The sequence below is a fragment of the Manacus vitellinus genome, unplaced genomic scaffold (assembly GCF_001715985.3).
Source record: "Manacus vitellinus isolate BGI_N305 unplaced genomic scaffold, ASM171598v3 scaffold_2_pilon, whole genome shotgun sequence".
Lineage (NCBI taxonomy): Eukaryota > Metazoa > Chordata > Aves > Passeriformes > Pipridae > Manacus > Manacus vitellinus.
In genome coordinates this window covers 17249816-17270938 of record NW_021940208.1, presented here as the reverse complement: position 1 = coordinate 17270938, position 21123 = coordinate 17249816, and the positions used below count along the sequence as shown (strand labels likewise).

General features: G+C 42.2%; 1 protein-coding gene across 1 annotated transcript in view; it reads right to left on the bottom strand.

The window, feature by feature from the left end:
* Nucleotides 1-21123, bottom strand: part of MTUS2 (microtubule associated scaffold protein 2) — a 249632-nt gene that overhangs the window by 9182 nt on the left and 219327 nt on the right. The window contains exons 8-13 of the mRNA XM_018071556.3: nt 16466-16532; nt 9657-9871; nt 5285-5390; nt 3389-3462; nt 1862-1960; nt 292-411 (exon numbers count right to left, since the gene is read on the bottom strand). Of these exons, the coding sequence (XP_017927045.3) occupies nt 292-411; nt 1862-1960; nt 3389-3462; nt 5285-5390; nt 9657-9871; nt 16466-16532 (681 nt within the window). The remainder of the gene's footprint in view (nt 1-291; nt 412-1861; nt 1961-3388; nt 3463-5284; nt 5391-9656; nt 9872-16465; nt 16533-21123) is intronic.

Here is a 21123-nt window from a genome sequence, read left to right as displayed (position 1 = left end):
CCATGTGCCCTCCCCAACTCTAAATGGCTACCTGACTCCCGTAGGGGCTTATGATGCAGGCCTTGGGCTACCACAAAGTTTCCCTTCCTCCATTCTTCCTGCACCACTCACCTCATTGTCTAACCTAACAGGTTGAGCAAGTATTGACTGAAAAACCCAAAATAGATCAGTGATGTGAAAATCTTTGTCTTGCCCCAATCTCCTGTGTTCACTCACCTCTTCTAAGTTCGTCTGCTGTAACCAAACTTTTACTTTATTATCTCTGTAGGAAAAATGACAATGACAACTCACCTGTTTTTCCAGTTCCATAATCATCTTCTCCTGTTGGTGAATCTGGAAGTTCTTCATTTCAAGAACATGTTTTAAGCTCTTCAAATCTTTTTCTAAGTGCAGATATGGAGCTCGCACAATCTAAGAAATATGTCAGTGATTTGGATATGTCAGCCATAAATGCATCTTCAGCTATAAAAGAAAAATTCCTTTGTGTACACACTGGTTTAGGAGTCTCAGTGGTGTGAAAACCACCTGGACTTCTGGTCTTCTGCAGCACACCAGAACACTATGATATTGTCTCCCTTGACACCTCTTTGGCTGGATAGCCAACAATGTCCTTTTTTTGACCAGCCTTATGGAGAGAAGGATGGGATGCCAGCTTGTTCAGCAATCCCATTCCTAATCATAGTTTGGCAACCACATGAGGTGTTTTATGCTTGTGCAGGGATTTTGCCTTGGGAAAAGTACAAACATGAAACTGAGGAAACTGGACAAGTGGGGTGGAGGTGAAAACTACAGTGTTCTGTCTTGCCTGCACCAATGCATCATAGTACCTGTTAGCAAAGGTCAGATCTGGTGGGTAAAAGTTCCCCCTCTGCTCAAGAACTTCAGATGTAGATATGTAGGGGATACTAGTGTTCAGCTCATGGGCAATATTTGTGCTCTGAATTACACTGATGAAATACTGTCCCTGACTTTCACTGCTCTAGATTTTTCCCAGTGTAACTCACTCCAGTGAACTGCCTGGTGGAACAACACTGTGACACAGCAGAATTTGTTCTTGCACGTAAATTAAATACTGCAGTGGAGGCAGAAAAGGACTGATGCTACCTGTTTCCCATGGCCAAACCTGTTTTAGACATTTATGCTTCTTTTCTAAGGAGTTCTGTCACCTGAAAATTCACTGAGCCCCTTGCACACCCTACTATTTTCATTGTGTCCTTTCTGCCATGTTGATACAGCTGCCCATGAAGCTGTGCTATGAACACCCTGAAATGCCCCAAGGTGAAAGAAAACTCTTTTTTGGAGGGTCATTTCAGGGTTATTTCATTTCAGATAAATAATTGCAGTGTGTGTTTACTTACACACTGTAAATAAACAGCATGGATGCAATAGGCAGTAGTTGAATAAATATTTCATATGACAGGGTTATCCCCTGCAAATCCAGAAAAAAAAAAAAAGAGGGAATAGAAGGAATATCAAAGAAGTTGTTTCAGAAGGCACAAAAAAAAAAGAAAAAAAATGTGAATGTGAAAAGATAGAGGAAAAAGTGAAAGAGATGAAAAAGGGAAAGAAGAAGAGACAGCAGAAAGGATATACTAGATAGAGTTAATGAAATGTCTTGGAAGCAGATCTACAAATGCTGGGTGAAAGAATAAAGAAAAAGAAGCAAAATCACAAAATGAAGGACCTAAGGCTAAGATTTCTGACTCTTCCCCAGAGCTCAATATTTGGAGTCTTGTTTGAGACCTGCCACCTCATCCCTGGGGTGAGGATCCCATTGCTATTCATGGAATCGGGTGATGTGATGTGAGTCATATTTAGAAACATGTATCTTGATGACTGTATAGTTAGAGTTGTCATCTACCTTCAGTTGTTCCTCAGTGTTTTTCTTCAGAGCCTCTTCAAATCGGTCTGCTTTGGCCTTAAGAGATTGATTCTGGAACGTGAGGGTGTCTATCTGGTCCTGGAGGGGAGACATACAGATTAATACACCAACTGTCTTATTAACCTTCATACAACTCAGTCTGCATTGTGAAACTACCAGGAAAGCTGAACAAGGCTTAGAAACCCCTGCAAAGCGGTATTTTTTTATGGAAGGACGCTTAAACGTACAATGGAGTGCTTGACAAGCCTCAGAGAATCACAAAATCCTTGCAACACCTGTGGTTGATGCTAAATCATCCCATCACCTTGTGCTGGATGAGAATGAATGTGTTCTTCCTTAGGAGAGCTGACATTTATATCATATGGATGACTGTGCAGTTCCTGAAGTCTGAATGAGGCAGTAGATACCCCACCCCTGCTTCCTTCACCTTTCTAGGCTTCAAACACGGTAACAAGAATGATAAATTTGTGGCGTGGACTTTAAATTATCGTCATTTCATCTCAGAGCTATACACCGGAAAAACATGTTATTGTAAGCAATCATATTCCTGTTACCATCAAAGGCATATCTGTACCCTTGTCTATACAACACCTGTAAAATCCACAGTTGCTGTGAAATTTGTGTTCTTATCTTTCACAGTAGTGATTTCTTGGCTGCAAAATTACATCAGCGCTTATTGCAAAACTGCTGACACACCTCAAGCTGTTGCAGCAGTGCAAAAATTCGTGCTAGTTAGAGGGTTTAAAACTGTAATTCATCTCTGCCTGTGAAACCAAATAGGACTTGCACTATTTGCTCTGGCATCTTTACTTGTTTACACAAGAATTCCAAACTTAGCATGTATCACAGTCATACTTCTGCCCTCCACTCCTTGGAATTTCTTCATCTTGAGAGCCTGATGTTAAACAGTGGGATGTAGGATATGTGATGTGCAGGGCTGACCCTGGCTGGCCACAGCCTAGCTGCACAGCAGGGCCAGCCTTGGGCAATCCGCATCAGGGACCACATTGCCCTCCAGTGGGCCTGGAGATGCGTCTACAGCATGGGACCGACTTTCCCACTTGCAGGCAGCAGGGAAGAGTTTAAAGCAAAGGCACGGGGCCAGCCAAGGAGAGGTCAGTGTTTCTGAGCCCTGGGGGTGCCTGCTGGAGAGTACCATGTAGACAAGGAGATGCTCGCAGCCACCACAGATGCCAGAGCCCAGCCTACCACTCAGGGAAGAGCTCAAATTTACCAGCAGTCAGCAGGGTCAAAAGGACATTCCTTGTTTTATCCAGATGCCCTTTTGTCCCTTTACGTTTGCCCTCTCTCCTGAACCACGCAAGGGGGAGGAAAAATCCTGAGGGTTTGCTGGTAGATCCCAGTTTGGACAGGCAGAGGACAAGAGGTGCTATAGCTGGTAAGAAGTAAGAGCCTGGTGTGCTGGCAGCCAGCGAAGGGACTGGGGCTGCCCATCAGCTGCTCTGCAACATCATCACAGGGGTGGGAAACAAAGAAACTGCTAACCTGGAGTGACAGCCGCAGTTTTTCGAAAGTCTCTTCTAGTTGTGCCTTTTCCAGTTTGTGAGCAGTATTCAGTTCTGGGGAAGTTGCACAGACATGATATTACTAAGTGAAGCCTGTCAAACCAGGGTCCGAGAGCACACAAATCTTGAGCCAAGTGCAATTCAGGATGCAGTTTTAGGACATGTAGGTGGAGTAGGAAACTGCTAGAAATATACTCTGTGAGTTGTTTTGAGGATCAGTTTTCCTCATCTCTCATTGGTTGCAGATACCTCTATTTTTATGTGACCATATTATGGTCATTCAGTGGTTTCAGAACTGCTCAAAAGTCCCAGCTCCCAGGTACTCTGAAAAGGATCAGTCTGACAATGGGTCATTTACCAATGCAGAGTGAGTATCCCCAGATCAAAGATTTTTAAATTAGATATATTTAAAATCTTGGCTTGCAATTTCTTTGGGAAGATAGAGAGGAGGGCCACGACCTCAGGTGCAAAAATGCAAATGATAGTGCTTCTCCCCAAGCCGTGGCAGATGAGCTTTGAGGTTTATTCCAGTAGTGAGACTGACAGAGAAGACAAAAAACATGATTAAATGTTTCTCTGCTAGAATACTCATCCTGGACTTACAAATAACCAGAAGTTTAATAAGCAAAGAGAAATAAAGTTTAATTTCTAAAGCAATGGCACCAAAATGTCATTCAGTGCAATAGAAGCATCTACCTTTTTAACCTACAGACACTCTATTAGTTGTGTTTTCACCCCCAAGCCCATGGGATTCTGCCCTCTAACCCCTGCCACAGTAACAGCAGCGATAATACCAGTGCTCCAGTGTGTTGCACAGCGCACTATCCCGCAGCTGCTGCAATGCCTTTTCCAGGCACAGGAGGGCATTTCATACCCGCACCAGGATCAGGGAGCACAAACTTTGGCCACCAGACCCTTGATAAACCACAACTAAATTTTATCATCGAAAAATACCAACAAAACCGGCCAGATAAGAATATCCTCAAGCAAGAAACAGCTTTTTACTTAATTATTTTCAAAATTACATATGTTAATTTACAGATGGCGTGTTAGACACCTTCTCTGCCTATGGGAGAGAGGAATAGACTGTTCTCAGTTCATGTTATGCTCTGGACTGTGTCTCTAATTGACACAATACATAGCTAAGCAATATGATCTGATTTGGAAAATGTGGGAAAACCTACTAGAGCTATTTAAAAAGTAGACCGTTAGGAAAAAGAAAAAAGAAAAAAAAAGAAAAAAAAAGAGGGAGATTGTACAGGTAGCTGTTAAATGTCAGCTAAAGCATTCACAAAGACATGTGTTTAGAGACTGAACTGGAAGGGAGGAAACAGCTCTGTCTGCAGCACCAGTCCTGTGTCAAAACTGTAACACAGAATAAAGATAACAATGCTGAGGTACAGATTTGCGTGAGTGTGTGGCTTTGGTCTGCTCAGCATGGCCAGACATTTGCTGCTGAAAATGATGAGTCTTGTTTTTAGAAGCAATGTGAGCATTTAAGCACCTAAATTCAGAGATATCCAATGAGCTCTAGCCTCATGAATACCCAAGGATTAGCCTCTTGAGAAAAGTATGTGTGTGAAGTGAGGTGGAATTTGGACTCTATTTTCAGCAACCTATGGAGAGTCTTATCTTTGACCCAGAGACCCCCCTCAGATAATCTCGGGTCAAAGTTAGATGCTGTACACACTGCAGACAGCTCTCCCTCTGCTCTAGCATGAACTTAGTGGTCCAACCCATGTGAAAGCACTAGACCAACACAAATTTTCTGTATCACCTGCTCTGGAGGAAGAAAATCCAGGCTTACACAGTGTCACTACAGCATTAATTCTTGCCCTGGAATAGCTGTGTAGCTGTTGGGTGGTCTCTGGCTTACCTTGAATCTTGCAGTCATTCTCATCCTGTAGTACCGTAATGGCAACTATGTGGTTATTTTCCAACTGTAACATTGCAGCTTCATGTACAGCTGTGATATCTTCCACCTGTTCCAACAACAGTGAGTGGAGACATGGACACATGATTAGACACACCGTGGCACACTGACAAGCCACTGCTAGAGAGCTCCAGTGAGCTGGAAACACTAAAGGGATCTACTGAGCATGACACTTCCAGTACCTGAGCCAGCTTTATTCATTACAAAACAGGCATGTTGATGCCTTGAGTGGTAGTGTGTAGTCACTGCTGATAGTATTTTTGCTCTTTTAGCTTAATGGTGATAAATATGTACATAAGAAAGCAAAAGGTCAAAAAGTCCTTAGGTGAAGACGGCATTTATTAAATATTCAGAAATCTCAACATTGCATTAATCTAAATTATATTAATGACCACACAACCCACAACCATCATGGGAGTGAGGAAGCCATCATGGGAGCAACTGGAAGAGGGCTGTGGGCAGCCTGTGTTCCAGTGCACCCAGTGGGTTTGTGATTCCTTCAGTATATTGTTTGCTAGTAGACTTGACTAAAGGTAGAGTGAGATCCCTAATGATGGTCCCTTGATATACATCATTAAAGAAAATACAATGAAAAGTGGTGATCAAGGTTAAGTCAGTGGTCCAGACCAGTTTCTGAATTCAATGCATTGATTTGTTTTTCTGGGGTTTGTAACCACAGTGGTCTTATTCCTTACATTTAACACCCTAGTATCTGTAATATCTGGCAAGGCAGAGGATCGTACTATTATATATTCCACTATATGGAATGAAATGGCTGTTCATTCCAAAGTGCCTTGACTCAAACCAGCTTTTTTTGTTCACAGTTATGTTAAATGATGGTAGAAAGTTACTGCAGCTGAGTTTGCCTTGACTGGAATAAATGTTATTTCACTGCTTTTAACAGTCAAACGTGTTAGGTAACCCAACAGAAGCAAAATTTCCAACCACATTGGAGAAAGCATGCTCTTAGAATGAAAGTTAGGTATTTAACATGGAATTTAAAATTATCCAAACTAATTTTCATAGTAATGTGGGAGATGACTCAGTGGTGAAGAACTGTTTGCAAAATAATTGGGACTCAGCCTGCTGATATATTGCATGAAAGAGCAAAGAAAGATGGGGGGTAGATGACTCAATAAGCTACTAATGGGACAGGAAGAACTATCACCTGACTTTTTCCAGAGCACCTTGTCCCTGAATATGATGTCTGTAGGCTGAAACCTCATGAGCACTGCCATGTTCTTTACCTCATCCTTACTTAAGTCTTTATTCATACTTTAATTGCCTCTCAGCTGAGCAGCACCCCATAGGAATGATTATGCTCAACTCCAACCCCTTCAGAAGGTGAAGGGGTCTCCTCTCACAGCCACCATCCTTGGCAGGTTATTTATCTATAAAGTCAATTAGATATGTCCTAAATGATCTGTAGGGATTTTTCTGTCTTCTGCATGTTTCATATCCACATCCCAAATGACTCTTTTTATCTTCCAGCGTGACCTCCTGTCTGCAATTTTTCATGGCAGATAGTCAACTTGGCACTGGAAAGCAGATCTCTTGGGTGCTAATTCCAATTTTGCCACTAAATTACTCTATAGGCATGATCAACACACTTAACACAAGTCATGTTTATTTCTGGCTATAAAAGGTACCTCAGGCGGGATTTTTAAGCCTTAATGAAGTGAAATCAAGAGAAAGTTCTAGTGGGCAAGCCAGACCACAGCCTTTATTCTGCAATTTTGCCCTTAGTTACAAGGAGATATGAGAATGCACTGGCATATATGATCGGTTTATGAGGAGTTTGGCTCCCATGTTCTGCTATCTCCTCAGAAACAGCTGAACCTCCCAAATCTGACAACTGTGTATCCAAAGAAACAACAGCTATCCAGTAGTGAACTAAGTGGTCACTACAGCAATACAGCATGGAAGATTAAGTTGTGACTAGAAACCATGAAAGTGGGATGACTATCTTCCAAATTAGATGCATGAATACAGAAATACATGCAGATCCATGGCCAAAAGGATTTTGTTACTGTTATTGCCTTCATGAACGCAAATTCAAATCCCCTCATGCAGATCGACAGCTCAAGGACAAGGCTTTTCTCATGTACAGAGTAAGAGTTACATTTCCTTGGCCAAGAAACATTGGTGAGCAGCTTTCCAACATGGCCTGTCAGCCTCCTCTGATCCAAGAGCACTCAACACAGGATGGGTTTACGGTGGAGTAGGAATTCAAAGGGAAATCCTGATAAAACTCATCACGGTAGCTGAATTATGAATTGAAAATATGGGGTAAAACTCTGATATACTAGAGTCACAGCAGCATTTTCAAAGCAGTGAAGAGGAATGTTTGTGTTATCTTCAGAAATCAAGGAACTCCCTCTGGAGCAAACCCACAGAGGGAAAGATGCATTTCCACTTCTTCTGTGTAATGATGTATGGAGTGAAAGTAGATGAAAATGAGAAAAATAAGCGTACTTCTAGTCAAGTTCTACAATGACTTGTATCACCCTTTCTTGCACTGATTAGCTTGAGAGGAGAAGAACCAAGATCTGTTCTTGTGGTCCTCTGAGCTTGCAGAAGCACTTCAAAGAGTAGCAGAGCTCAGCAAAAAATTAACTGTCAGAACAAATTCCTTCACAAATGCTGATGTCTGGTGTTCCAGGAGAGCCAAGCCTTGCAGCTAGAGCCCATATCTTCTACCAGGCAGACTGACACAGTGACACAGTGAAAGGAAAAAATTGTCAAGGCTTTTGGGAACATGACCCCTCTTTCATATCAGAAAGAAAAGTAGAAAATGTAGAGGCCTTGCAAGAAAACCAACTTGCATAAATGAAAATGAGGACCAAAAGACATGGATGAGCACATGTTCTAACCATTCACAAATGAATATTTTGAAAAATATGGTTTAGGACATGAAAACCTATTTGATAGCACCTTCTAATGCGTCTTTGAAAATCAATGTAGTAACAGAAACGGATAATTTGTCTGGGGCAAAACAGCCCAGTTGCTTCAAGCCTTTGTGTTGCATGTTACAAGCCTGTAAATCAATACCAACTAGCAGGTCCAGCAATTAAAAAAGTAAAATCCGGCAGGAGTCCTTCACACCCCTGCACTGAAGAATCAAACCAAACTGCACAGTGATACCAAGGGCAGCAGTCACTCTGTGTGTCTGTCCCACATGGCTGTCTGACCCAAGTGCCAGCAAGGACAGCTCCTATCCCAGAAGTGTCACAGTACATCAAATACAGGCAGTATTGTTGACCTTAAAGACTGCAGGCTGCCATCTCTGCTGTGCTGCATCTCTCCTCTCCTGTGAACTCAGTGCAGGCTAGCCCTTTTCTCTGGGCAAAATGCTGGCAAACAGGGGCCTTATTGGCTGGGCTTATGTTCCACAGACAAGTGGCCCTTGTGCTGCATCAGATACCCGGGTGGCATGCCCATGGCAGCGGGGGCTGTGGCATGTTAAAGCCTAAAGGCACAGATTACAGAGCGCATCTGAGTGCAACAGATACACATGTGAGAAAAGCCCTCATGACCTGGGGAGTTGGGTAGTGGATAAGAGTTGCAGCTGGAAAAATCAGAACTGCATCCAGTGCTTATTGGGGGTAAAATGAGAAAAGGCCGGGTAAAGGCATTATTGACATAATCCAGGACAGGATATTCTGCCACTATATGAGAGGCTCCCATAGGTGAGTTACAGTGTTGTTCACTTCAGCTGTTCAAAAATAAGACAAAAGTAGCTGCTTATGAGAGTATTCCTACCTAGATATAGAAAGCAAAGCAAGGAGAAACACTTGTGACATACACTCCAAGAGATTAGACTGGATGGTGAAGCAGAAATCAGGGGATCTGGAGTGCATCGTGTGCTTGATGTTTATGCTGCATGTGTTGCATGGGTGCTATCACTTCACTGTAGTGCTGTTTAACTAGCATTGGAAATAATAATGGGCATGGTTCTGCTGGCCTTACCTGTGTTGAGCAGGCTCTTGTTAAGCCTTGGTTTCATATAAATTGCCTAAAATAGGTAGATTGAGGAGCAAGTATGTGTGGGCAGCAGAGATACTCTTAATATTTTTACTGTGAAACATAGGGAAGCATGTGAAGACAAGACATAGCAATGTAATAGACTACTCTGTAGAAATAACAGCAGAACTAATAGTGAGAAACAGCAGTAAAGATAGTCATAAATACATTTTTCCAGTCATCAATTCATTACCAGTGCCTTCCTGTTGGAATGTTCAATATATATTTCATTACCTGAACCCTCCCAGTACTGGCATGGACTACTCTTCAAAGGCCACAGATGGAGACTGACCTGATCCTGATGCTGCAATTTGGCTTGCTCCAGCTGCAGCCTGTGCTGCTCCTGCAGGCTCTCCCTCTTAACACTGTACTCCTCCTGCAGCCGCTGCTCCAGTGCCTGCATCTCCTCCTCCTGCTGCCTGCGGAGCTGCTTCCCCTCCTCCTCGAAGCGCCTCTCCAGCTCCTCCTTCTCGCTCAGTAGTTTCTTCCATCTTGCTGTGTTGAGGGCTGTGGGGACAAGACCATGCAGTCAGACTCTGAACTCCTCTGGACCCAACAGTGCAATTGGACCTGTTAATACATCACTGAGCACGGTGGTTCTCACTGACTCCGGGACTTCCATGAATCCCTGCTGATTCTCCCTGTTCCGCTCTCTCACACACACATATACACATGCATTTGTTTCAATATAGGCACTGTCAGAGTATGCAAAAGCCTATGCAAAACTGGAATTGAAAAATAACAACAACAATAACTATAACATTAATAATAAATAAAACGGGGAATTCTGTGGACCTGCAGGGTGACTGATTGTCCCCTCCTGGCCAGCACAGTCTTGGATCCACAAACTGAGCCTTTGGGGATTTTACTTGGCCTTGGATATAAGAAACAGCATGTGAGACAATCACTTGACACAAAGCCTTTCAACTGGGATATAAGATTTTTCTTATTTTCTTCTCTCAAGACACAGTCTTGGCTAAGTTCCCACTTCCAGTGAAGGTAGAAGCTGCCTGGGCTCTTGAGGAGCACCCTGTGCACATGTTATGCAAGGAGTATGATTGATGACTTGACCAGGAGAGGGATTGCATCTCACACTTCCCATTTTCCAGCTGTTAGAAGGTGGTCACTGCATAAACCTGTCTTTCACACCACCTCCAGCAAGGACTACTCAAATCCATTAATGCACACTTGCTTAAAATACTTTTATACTCAAACCACTCTCTTGTGTGCTTAATGGAATCAGAGAGCACAAGTGAAAGGTTGATACTGAAGGAAATCCGAAAAGGTGAAATTTTTACTCTAGTGAACTAACCCAGTGATTATGTCCCAGAATTCACAACCATGTCTACAATTATTTTCCAACAGTTCCATCAAGTCAAGGATAATCAGTCCATTTCCTCATCTGGTTCCTCACCTATATTGTTCCCAGGATGCAAGGAAAGCCGTGTCACGAACACTCTGTTCTCAGCCTTTTGCTTTGCTAAAGAACAGTTGCAACAAATCCAGATGCTGAAGATGTGATGTAAGCTGGACAAGATCAGCCAGACAACATTTAGAGAGCAAATTTGTAAAGATCCAACAGGTAAGAAGTGATTAAAATCATCATGACCACAACATTCAGAATACTAGAGAAGGAGAGGTGGGTTTCTAGAGCTTCTTTCTTATTTAGACTCACAGCTGATTTAGAAAGATCATCAGCTTTTGAACAAACTGTCTGCATAGTTATCCTTCCTTTGCCTTTCAAAATGCACATGCCATGCGCAGACCTGTGTGGCATTGTAAACAGGAGGATTGGAAGCAGCTGTCTTCCTGCTGCATGCTTCAAAACCATATTTATCCTATGACCATATATTTGCTCAGTATCTGGCACCCTGCATGTTTTTCTGGCTCTTTCTACGATGGTGTCAGACTGTGCTCATTTTTTCCAGGATAGCAACAATTTGTCCAAATTACCACTGCTGCCCCCACAGTTCATGTTGAGTGCACCCATGCAAGGTAGTTTGGGCACCCGAACTAACCATTTCCTTTCCCACATAGCTATTTTTCACCCTGTTTAGAGCTCTGCTTCCACACTTACTGGACATCAATATCCAGATTTGCTCAGTATGTCCAGAACAGGATCCTGTTCTGATCCTGATGTTTTCTGGAGTACTGTGAGGAACTCTGTGTCCCTTTGAAGCTCTCTGCTCCTTACAGAAAGAGAGAGAACCAGTGAGCTTAGCACCTCAGTGGCAGCACATAGAAAGCTTTCCCACCTGCCTCATACTGAAAATGGAATGGCACAATTTGTGTTTTATATGGTCATTAGCTGGAATGTCATCTGCTTTTTTATTTTCTTTGGCATGTAAAGTGATCCCAGAGCAGGAGGGGTTATGCTTGCAGCTATGCCTTCAGTAGAATTCAAACTTCCTCAAGCTTTAAATTGGGGCTGTAATGAACTCCATCTCTCTCCATCCTCTCTGATGAGATTACCCAGCACATAGGAAGGACTAGGCAATGAAATAACATGCTCTAACCAAAAGAAAGTCCATCTGAAATACTTCCTGTAACCTGAAACACAAAACTATTCACAAATCAAACTCTGATGCAGCTGCAAAATGGAGGGAAGAGGAAAGCAGGGAAAGTATGCTCGCATGGCATGTTCCCCACACACCCAACAATGCCATTGGAGGCAGAAAATGGGGCCATTGCCCAGGAAATTTGCCTTATAGTGAATGTAAAATACCTCTAATGTGAAGGAATGAACCCTACTGTAAGTCTCAGACTAAGACAAATGAGGCCAATGACCGAAGGGGTGAGGAAAAACTGAACCTCTTCTTAGTGAGGAGATGGATCTTTGGGCCTGGTTCTACTGGAACAGGCACAGCAGAAAACAAAACCCATGCAGCCCAAGGCTCTGCAGCTCTCCTACCCTCCTAGGGAGCAGGAACCAGCATGGGAGAGCCCTCCCTGCTGGAGCTGGCATTGAATCTGCTGTGGCGTCAGTGTGTGGTTCTGGTGAAACAGCTGCATCGGCACCGGCAAGGACCCCAAAACAGATGCCTGAACAGAAGACTGGCTAATGTTACTGCAAAACAGTGAATTTCAGGCATCAGGATAGGGATACTGCAAAAGTGAGCCACTCTTGTAGAAAAAGAAAAAATCACTAAGAAAAGTAATATGAATCTGTTAATGACAGGGAACAAGACAAGGAGAGCAAAACTACAATTGGCTGCTATCATGAAGAGTTACACCCTGGTTGCCTCTTTCCTTCTCTCTGGGTATTTCCCTTGCTGCTTACAGGCTGGAAATGACTGACATAACGTGGCATTTCCTGGGATGGTAGTGTGCTGGGTTAAATGAGACTGACTACGGTTGCCTCTCTATTCCCTGAGCACCGAGCGGCTTTTACAGTGTGCAACAGATGAGCAAAACCCATTTCTGAATGGGCTGGGACAGTGAGGGAAACATAGATGTTACCACTGGATTGACACCCTGCCACACACACAGACTCTGAGCCACAACCCAACTTCCCATTCAGGAGGGTAAATCTTGATGGAACCAGGGGGTTGGTGTCTTGTGGCCCCACAGAGGGACTGTTTGCCCCCCTGAGAAAGGGGCTCTTTACCACTTAGACTCTTCTCTTCTTCCTGACCCTTGACCCCAGATTCACAGAGAAAATCCCAGCCACCACACTCAGGTTCCGGGTCCTCTGACTGGGAGGCATATCCAGGAGGAAATGACACACAGGCTTTGGTTTCCAAATTCTTGTGAATACAGATAATACAAATTTTAAACTTGACATCAGATTGTCTTGTCTTCATCTATTTTTTTAATGCATCTTTATACCTCCTCTCAACTCACTTCACATGCCATTGGTCTGCAGAAAAGAAGCAGGTAATTCTGACATTTAATTTCAATTAGCTTGAAGGGAAATAGCCCATCTTCAAAACCTCTTTATTTCAAGAGACTCAGTGTTGCAGTTGAAAAGTGCTTATATTTATAATTTATAAAGATCAGTGTCTTGACTGTAGAATGACTGCTTCTCATGTTTTTCTAGCCCTGCTATTTCTAGTAAAATACATGAGCAAATCTTATTGCTTAAAATAACAAATCCCTCAGTGTTTATAGAGGCCATATTCCTCCCCAGGACTGGGGAGGGAGACGCACTTTCCTATTTCACCCATGCTGGTTTCAGACGAGGTGTGATACACTCACAGCAGTGCTGGGGGTAAAAGTGGGCACTGTCTGAACCTAAATATTTTGCTTGGGTCCAGAAGGTGCAGGTCTCCCTAAGTTATTTTACACATGCTCTATCACTGCTATCGCTTCAACAATGCTTTTATTTGCCAAAAGAATTTTCCTTAAACTTAATTCTGACTTTTCTGAACAGTGTATTCTTTCTTGCACCTTCATTGCTTTGTATAGCAGAATCCTGCAGTTTCTGTTGAAGTTAACAAAGGCCATGTGCTTTCAAAACTAAGCATGTTCAGCGCCTAAATTGTAAGTCTGAATTACAGCTATTACCTAAATAACTAAATGTTGGACACACTGCCTGTATCAACCCTGGCTAATCCAGCCTTGTTTCACTGATTCATTAAGGTATTTGCATCAGTGAGTCTGACATGGTGAATTTACACATGAGAAATCAGGAATTTCTGACCAACACCCATGCTGTTTAACTGGACTGGTTATTTTTAAATTAATGAGTGACTACTTATCAAAGTGACTGGAACAACTCAGAATACAACTTGGTTCTATAACATGCTCTGTAGATTTTCCCTAAATTTCTTCAAAGAATCACCTATAATTCATCTGATAGTGAGAGCAAAATAACCCTCCTATAGCACAAGGGGGCTGCATGTCTCCAGTAGCACCCACAGCCCCAGCTTGAACTGCTTTAGAGATAGCAAAGAAATGCACTGACAAGAAAAGCTCTCATGCACTTGGCATTTGCCTTTCACCTTTTCCACAGATTTAAAACACTGGTTGTTTCACAAAACTTAATTTTATAATTTCATACCAAAGGAAAACAGACTGTCCAGCAATTTTTGACTTTCACTAAAAAATATAGACATTGATCTTCCATATTTATGGATACATACTAGGATTTGTACCGCTGATTTATTTTTTTGCATTGTGCTGAAGTGCAATACTGGCACATGTTCATTTTTTTGTTCATCACTACTGGGAGTCCTTCTACCTGGCTACGTTGCATCTCATGTTGCACCTGTTATAGAGAGAAGATTACCTTCACCGAGCAGATGACCAGACACCTGTGTCACTCCTAAACAGCCTCTGCTCAGCATCTTGGTGTCTCCCAGAGTGGTGGCTTGCTCAGGAAGAGCTGGCCTGTAATGGCTTCTCTCCATTACACATGCTTACAGGACCACTGAGGACAGGACTATTTCACACCACCTTTCCCCTTTCTGAGAAAGAAAGCCCATACCTGTCTACAGCTTATCTCCCTTCTGAAGCAGTACAGCTCAGCCTGCTCTTCTGGAGTATCTGGGGTTCGTACCAAAATTGTCTCCACATTTGCCATCGTGACCCAGTTCTGGGCACAGGAGGTGTCTATTACTGCATGTGCAAGGGCAATAGCAAGGGCAGGCAGTGCCATGATCTCCTGTTACTGAACATCCTACTCTGTGACCCCCAAACAGGCCAGCACTTACTTATATCCTTGGCAATGTTCTCCAGCAAAGCCATCAGGGATTTGTATTCGCTTCAGCTGTACAAACATGGTGTAAATGGAAGCAGAACTCTTCATCTCCAGCACTGAACCTTTCTTTCCTTCCCATGTCACTGCCACTTGAAAAAACACTCATGAAAATGAGCAAACCCACCCTGCTAGATTGAAGCAGGGCTTTCAAATGAGAAATGGATATTGAACTATATCAGATATGCCCTGCCTAAAGAATGTACCAACCAACCAAAGGTGGCTACAATTCCTCTTTGAGAGCTGTGGAGATCAGAGGATGGAGGAAGGCAGACATCAGGGAATAACTGCAAATGCTATTCTGCCATTCCTGCAGTATATGTTGGCCATGGGGACAATAAAGCTCACCATGAAATGAAAATCAGCCAAATAATTTTGGAGGGGCATATCAGGGAACACAAGTTGATGGGATTCAGAAAAGGGCTTTGCTCAGCTTTTCTGAAGTGGGTTGTCTTAGGCAGGGTGAAGACGAAGCACAGGAAGAATCTGCAGTTCTGCCCATCTCACAGGGGTTTGGCCTGAGCCTTCCTTTGCCAGCCAAGTCACCCTCTGTCCACTTGGCACAATCTGTGTTTACTGTATGACCCAGCAACTGGGCTCCCACATGAAGGGAAAGCTAACAAGTCCCCCCGTTCATAACTCCAGTCATTTCTGGTTTCAACACCTTTCGGTACCCAGGGTGTCCCCTGCCCCAGTGGTCTTCCTCTCCATTTGCCCTGGAGCAGATGAACCCTACATCATACTCATTCTGGGGAGATTCAAGCCCAAAAGAACTCAGACTGTTGACTGAAGCCAGAGCAAAAGCCCACCTTCTCTCTCAGGAGTTGCAATATCTTTACACTCTCCCTGTCTCCCCTGTCTAGATCAGAAACCAAAAGGAAAAGTGATGTATGCAGATACCCAGGGAATACACAGATCAAATGGGATGCATTGCTCTTCCTGTCTCCACCAGGAAGAGAACTTAGAGATATTAATAAGCAAGTTTGGAGTTTGGTGTCCTTCAGTCTGTATCTGAACTGCAAACCATGCAAATGTTCATAATTAAGTGATGCATTCCTAGTCACCATGCACTGCAACAGTCTCAAGTTCCCACTTTTCATCATTATGCTTTGTCCTTGGCAGTGGTAATGTTTGAGAATGGAAGCTATGGATTTATGAAGAACAATTTCTCTAGTAAAGATGATGCACAACTAGCTCCAGCATGTGTGGTGATGGTCCCATCTCCACAGCAAAGAGGTAAAATCACAGTTCCCTGCAAAGCCACAAAACCCCTGGCCAGTAGGCTTCAGAAGACACTTCATCACATGCATGCAGGTTCTCCAGGATCAGGTCACAAACAATAATAACTGATTTTGTGTAAAGTGAGAAAATCACTTCGTTGTTACTTTTCTTGTACTACTTACCAACTTCATCCCTGATCTTTGCAAGCTCGACTCCTAACTCCTTTATTTTCACAAGGGCATTTTCATTCTGTTTAAGGAAAAAGAGAGAGAAGTATGTATAGTCCCCAGTTTTATCCCAGATAAGCACTTTCACGTGTTTATTTAGTAAAGCAGATTAGATTGATTCCTCAGATTTGTTCTAGGGGAGAGGAGTGGGATTATAATTAATTCATTCAGTTTTTAAATCATGCTTAGGAACCACGACTCACTGGCTAGAAATACCCTGTATGTCTGTGAATACATGTACACACACTCACGTGCACATGACAGCACAAAATACTCTGTTTGTTCCTATGTGTCTAAAAAGACATTTTTTTTTAATATCATATTTTGGTCAACCTGTGTACCATTTATGGCTGGACTGCATGTACAATATTGATTTATTAATTCTGTTAAAAGACTTTAATCTATTTATGTCTGCATTTAACCACCTCCAAACATAATAATATGCTCACACAGTCAAATTTGCAGAGCAGATAGTTGTACTCACACCGTTCTAGACATGGTGAGCATACCCATACAGACACCACTAATAACCTGAAGTTCACGACTATTTCCACGTTTATTCCTGTGATTTCATTACCTGTAAAGAACAAGAGCTCCTTTCCTTGACTAGTCTCAAAACAAATCCAAATACTTAAGGAAGTAAAGTGCATGAATTGGCTAAAGGAAAATAAAAATATATGTACATTAGCAATGTTAAGGTGTTACTAATAAAATGAAAGGACTTTGACAGAAGATATCTGATGAGTGCTGTACAAACTGACAAAGAAAGTTCTTAGGAAAACTCCATTGGAGTTTGATTTTCTACAATAAATCCCAGCATAATGGTTCAATCATACGGGCACTTTAAATTGAGAAGTATCCTGAATCATATTAGGAAGAAGATAAAAGATGGTATCCTGCTGGGAAGTTCACTATTAGGAAAACTAGATCAGACTACTATAAATATGTTCCAGGTTAGAAAAGGTCAAGAATCCAAAAAGTACACTACAGAAAAGTTATATTCAAAAGAAAGGGCAGTGCAGTAGTAAATTGAATTACAAGGAGTCCTAGAGACAAAATCTTTCAGTAATAAGCAAGCAAGGCTAACAAAAATCTAGGACACAAAAAGGATTAGTTTGGCAGCAGGATACATAGCAGATAGGATAGCAAATTAGTTCTATATTACAAAAATGAAAGTGGAAAAAATATTTCAGATCTTAATCTTTCTGTTTATTTTTCCTACACCTAATTTTTAACTCCATTAAGAGAACTAACACAGCTTTATTTCTGGTACTACCAGAATAGTGGAATGTGGAATTTATATTAATCCTTTACTACTGCCGTCTTGGGAGGATTTCCACCAGATCCAAGGGACACACTTTCCAGAAAGTTTGCTGTAAACAGAGTGAGAAACTGAGCTGATTTGAGAGCCTTGAGAGCCTGAGGAGACCCAGATGATGTGGGCATCTTTCTTACTCAGTTATGGGAAGATACCAGGAGTGCAAGGCTTGGTTCCTCCAGTCAGCTCCATACCCTGCTGAGTAATGCACATGGGGCTGTGTGCCAGGACTGCAGAGTGTCCAGTCCCAACCAACTGCATTAGGCTCAGAATAAAATGATGTGCATTTTTTTGTGGGTTTTTTTTTTTTTTTCTAATTAGTAAAAAAGTTATGAAAAAAACAATTAAAAGGTCCAGATAAATACAGCCTTGTATGTTCAAAAACCAGATCCCCTCATACATATTCCCAAATCAGCAGCCTTACAGAGATAAGGTTTCCCCTTTTGGAGAATACCACTGCATCTGCACACACTGTCTGTTTAACTCACGGGAGTAATTTTAAGAAGTGTTCTTGACAGATTGCCAGGACTTGGTGCCCTTGAAGGTGTCTGCACAGGGATATAGTGGGTACAGGACTTGCAGATGGGGAGCACCCACTCAAATTACCAGGCTCCCACTATTTGAAACAAAAGCCATTTAAGCAAGAAAGCTCTGCACAAACCATTGCCAGAATCTACAGATAAGCAGAATTCAGTGGGATTGTTACTATTCTATTTACATGAAGAAAATTAAAAGCAATTAAAAAACCCACATCCTAGGGAAAAAAAGGGGTTTTGGAATTTTGATCCCCCATTAGAAATATTACATTATGTTTTATCTCAGGTAAGGTTTGTCCTACCCTTGAGGACACTTGGTGGTGGGACCCTCGGTGGTGGGACCCTCTCCAAAAATGTAGAGAATTGCCATGGTGTCAGCTTAAAAATGCTATCCCATAACTCAAGGTCCAGCATGGACACCAATCTACCAGGACAGTGGGCCTCAAGTCTGCCTCCCACCATCCTGGGGCCATGGTTTCCAGAGCAGCCCCTGGGGCTGTCTCAAGCAGCTGATATTGACACAACTCAGGTGCCTTTGCTGTCATTTGACTGCCTTGCCAATACTTTTTGCATTGTATTTTATATTGGTTAGTGTCCTGTTTGCTCTTTGGGACTTCATATTTATATTTCCTGGGAGGTTATACATGCAAAGGTTGGTCTCAGTGCCAAGGCATCAAGTAGTCCCTCTTTCTCAGAGCGTTCTTCTAGAGAGCAACAGTACATGAGTCCTTATCTTCCTCTTCTGCAAGAGAAGCAAGGTGCAGTTTTGGCTAATCATTGTATCGGCCTCCTGGGTTCCTGGATGCACAGTGAATTTACAAAAATCCCTGACATCTTCTGTTACAGCAACCTGCTTTGTTAGTCTGACATGATAGGTTTGAACCGCACGTGTTCCTGCAGCAGTCTAAACACGACAGTAATGCAAACCGAAAAAGCCCCCACTTGTTATCATCGATGTGGCTCTGCAGATAACCAGCACTTCACTGTCAGTGCAACCAGGGAACTGGGAATGCCAGTGCTAAGGAAACTAAACATTACAGTAGAGCAAAACTGGATCAGACTTTGGAATGTAAAGCTATCAGAGATAGCTGAGATTCATATATATCCAATGTCAAAACAACAAAGCAATTTGAAAATTCATAAGCACACAAGGAAAACTTTCCTGAAACAAATGTATAAGAAACCAAATTAACAGGACATCCCATTGGGTTTATCAGTCTTCATTACTATTTATCTCAACAAAACATTTGAAAGAGAAGACAAGGTAAGCAGCTGCCCTCCCAATAGTTTTGTGTCTGACAGGCTCAGCATACCAAAGGAGGTTTGTAGAGGTCCTGTACTAGGCCACCAGTTGGAGTTGAGCTACTAAGAGTTAGCAGCTAAGGGCCAAATCCAACTTAGGTTTAAAAAGGTTCAGCGACCATACTAGCGACACAGCTGTTTCAAGTAGGTGAAAAGGTCAGAGACACTGTAAGGAGATTGTGCAAATATCCAGCATTTTACTGCTGCAGTTAAATGGAAAGGGAGAAAAAAAAATCCCTTTGATGTGATCTGGAATTCATTTTTTTCTGGCCAAATTGTGAAACCGAAACAGTGGGTCTTGTATGAATTAAAATGTCGCACTTATTTTTCATGTACTTTTAATGAATGATGGGTTTCAGTACTTCTTGGAAAAATGATGACAAAGGTCTTCTGTTGCTGCATCCCAAGAAATTACTCTGATGTTGAAGTAATTTTCATAAAATAAAATTACACTCATGACAACGATGAAGAAAACCTTCTTCCTCATTCCAGAACTCTCCAATATAACGGTTGAGTCTTGCATCTGGAATGTGCCCCATCTCCTCAGACAGAAAGAAAAATAGAATGGAATAGGTAGAATGATATGTTTGCTCTGTGTTTAAGCTACTGTCTGTTGAACAGAAGATGCAGTAGCAACTCTTTTTCATATGATCAGCTTTATAACACAGACTTCCCAATATTTCTCCTGTGAAAGGCTTGATGTCAGACTGCATTTCAGTAAGTGAAACAGACACTGAAAATGGCACTTGTGTATTCTCCGTTCAACTCAAAACACCCTGAGGATAGACTGAGGCATGACTTATATTGGTGCAATTTCCAAGCAGCTCCAGAAAACCTGGCATGTAGTCAGGCAGGTAGCCAGAGACATAGGAAGGAAACATGAATTAATCCAATTAAATAACACTGGTCAAAAGTTAACAGTGTATTAAGAAAATAAATCAGCAGAATTTAGATATAACTGCATGTGAGGACCTAGAAAAATAACTTGGCAAGAATACGAGTCAGAGGATGGGTAAGATGCTGGTGTTGTCCAAACAGACTAAGAAGAGAAGTAGTGATGAAGGCTTGGGGGCAGAGGCTGGATATCTGAAGATGTCTCTGCTCTAGATGATCTTCAAGGGTCTCTTCCAACCCAAAGGTCTCTTCCCAAACTATACAATGATTAAGTGATTCTATGAAAGGCTCTGCTTCAGTTGTACAGTTTCAGCTGACAGGCAAGATATCCTTGAGGAGGCATCATCAGGGAGACAGGTCAAGATTTTACTTTGGACCAGGAATAATTGTGGGGTGGGGACATATGCCTTAGAGTCTCCTCTGAGAACTACAAACTACCTGAGAAATACTAATTAATTAGAAATGCTAATTAATTAAACCTCCAGGTGCTTTTTAAAAATAGGTAAGTAATAGTAGATCCATTGTAGAAATGGAAAGGCTCTGCTTCAGTTGCACAGTTTCAG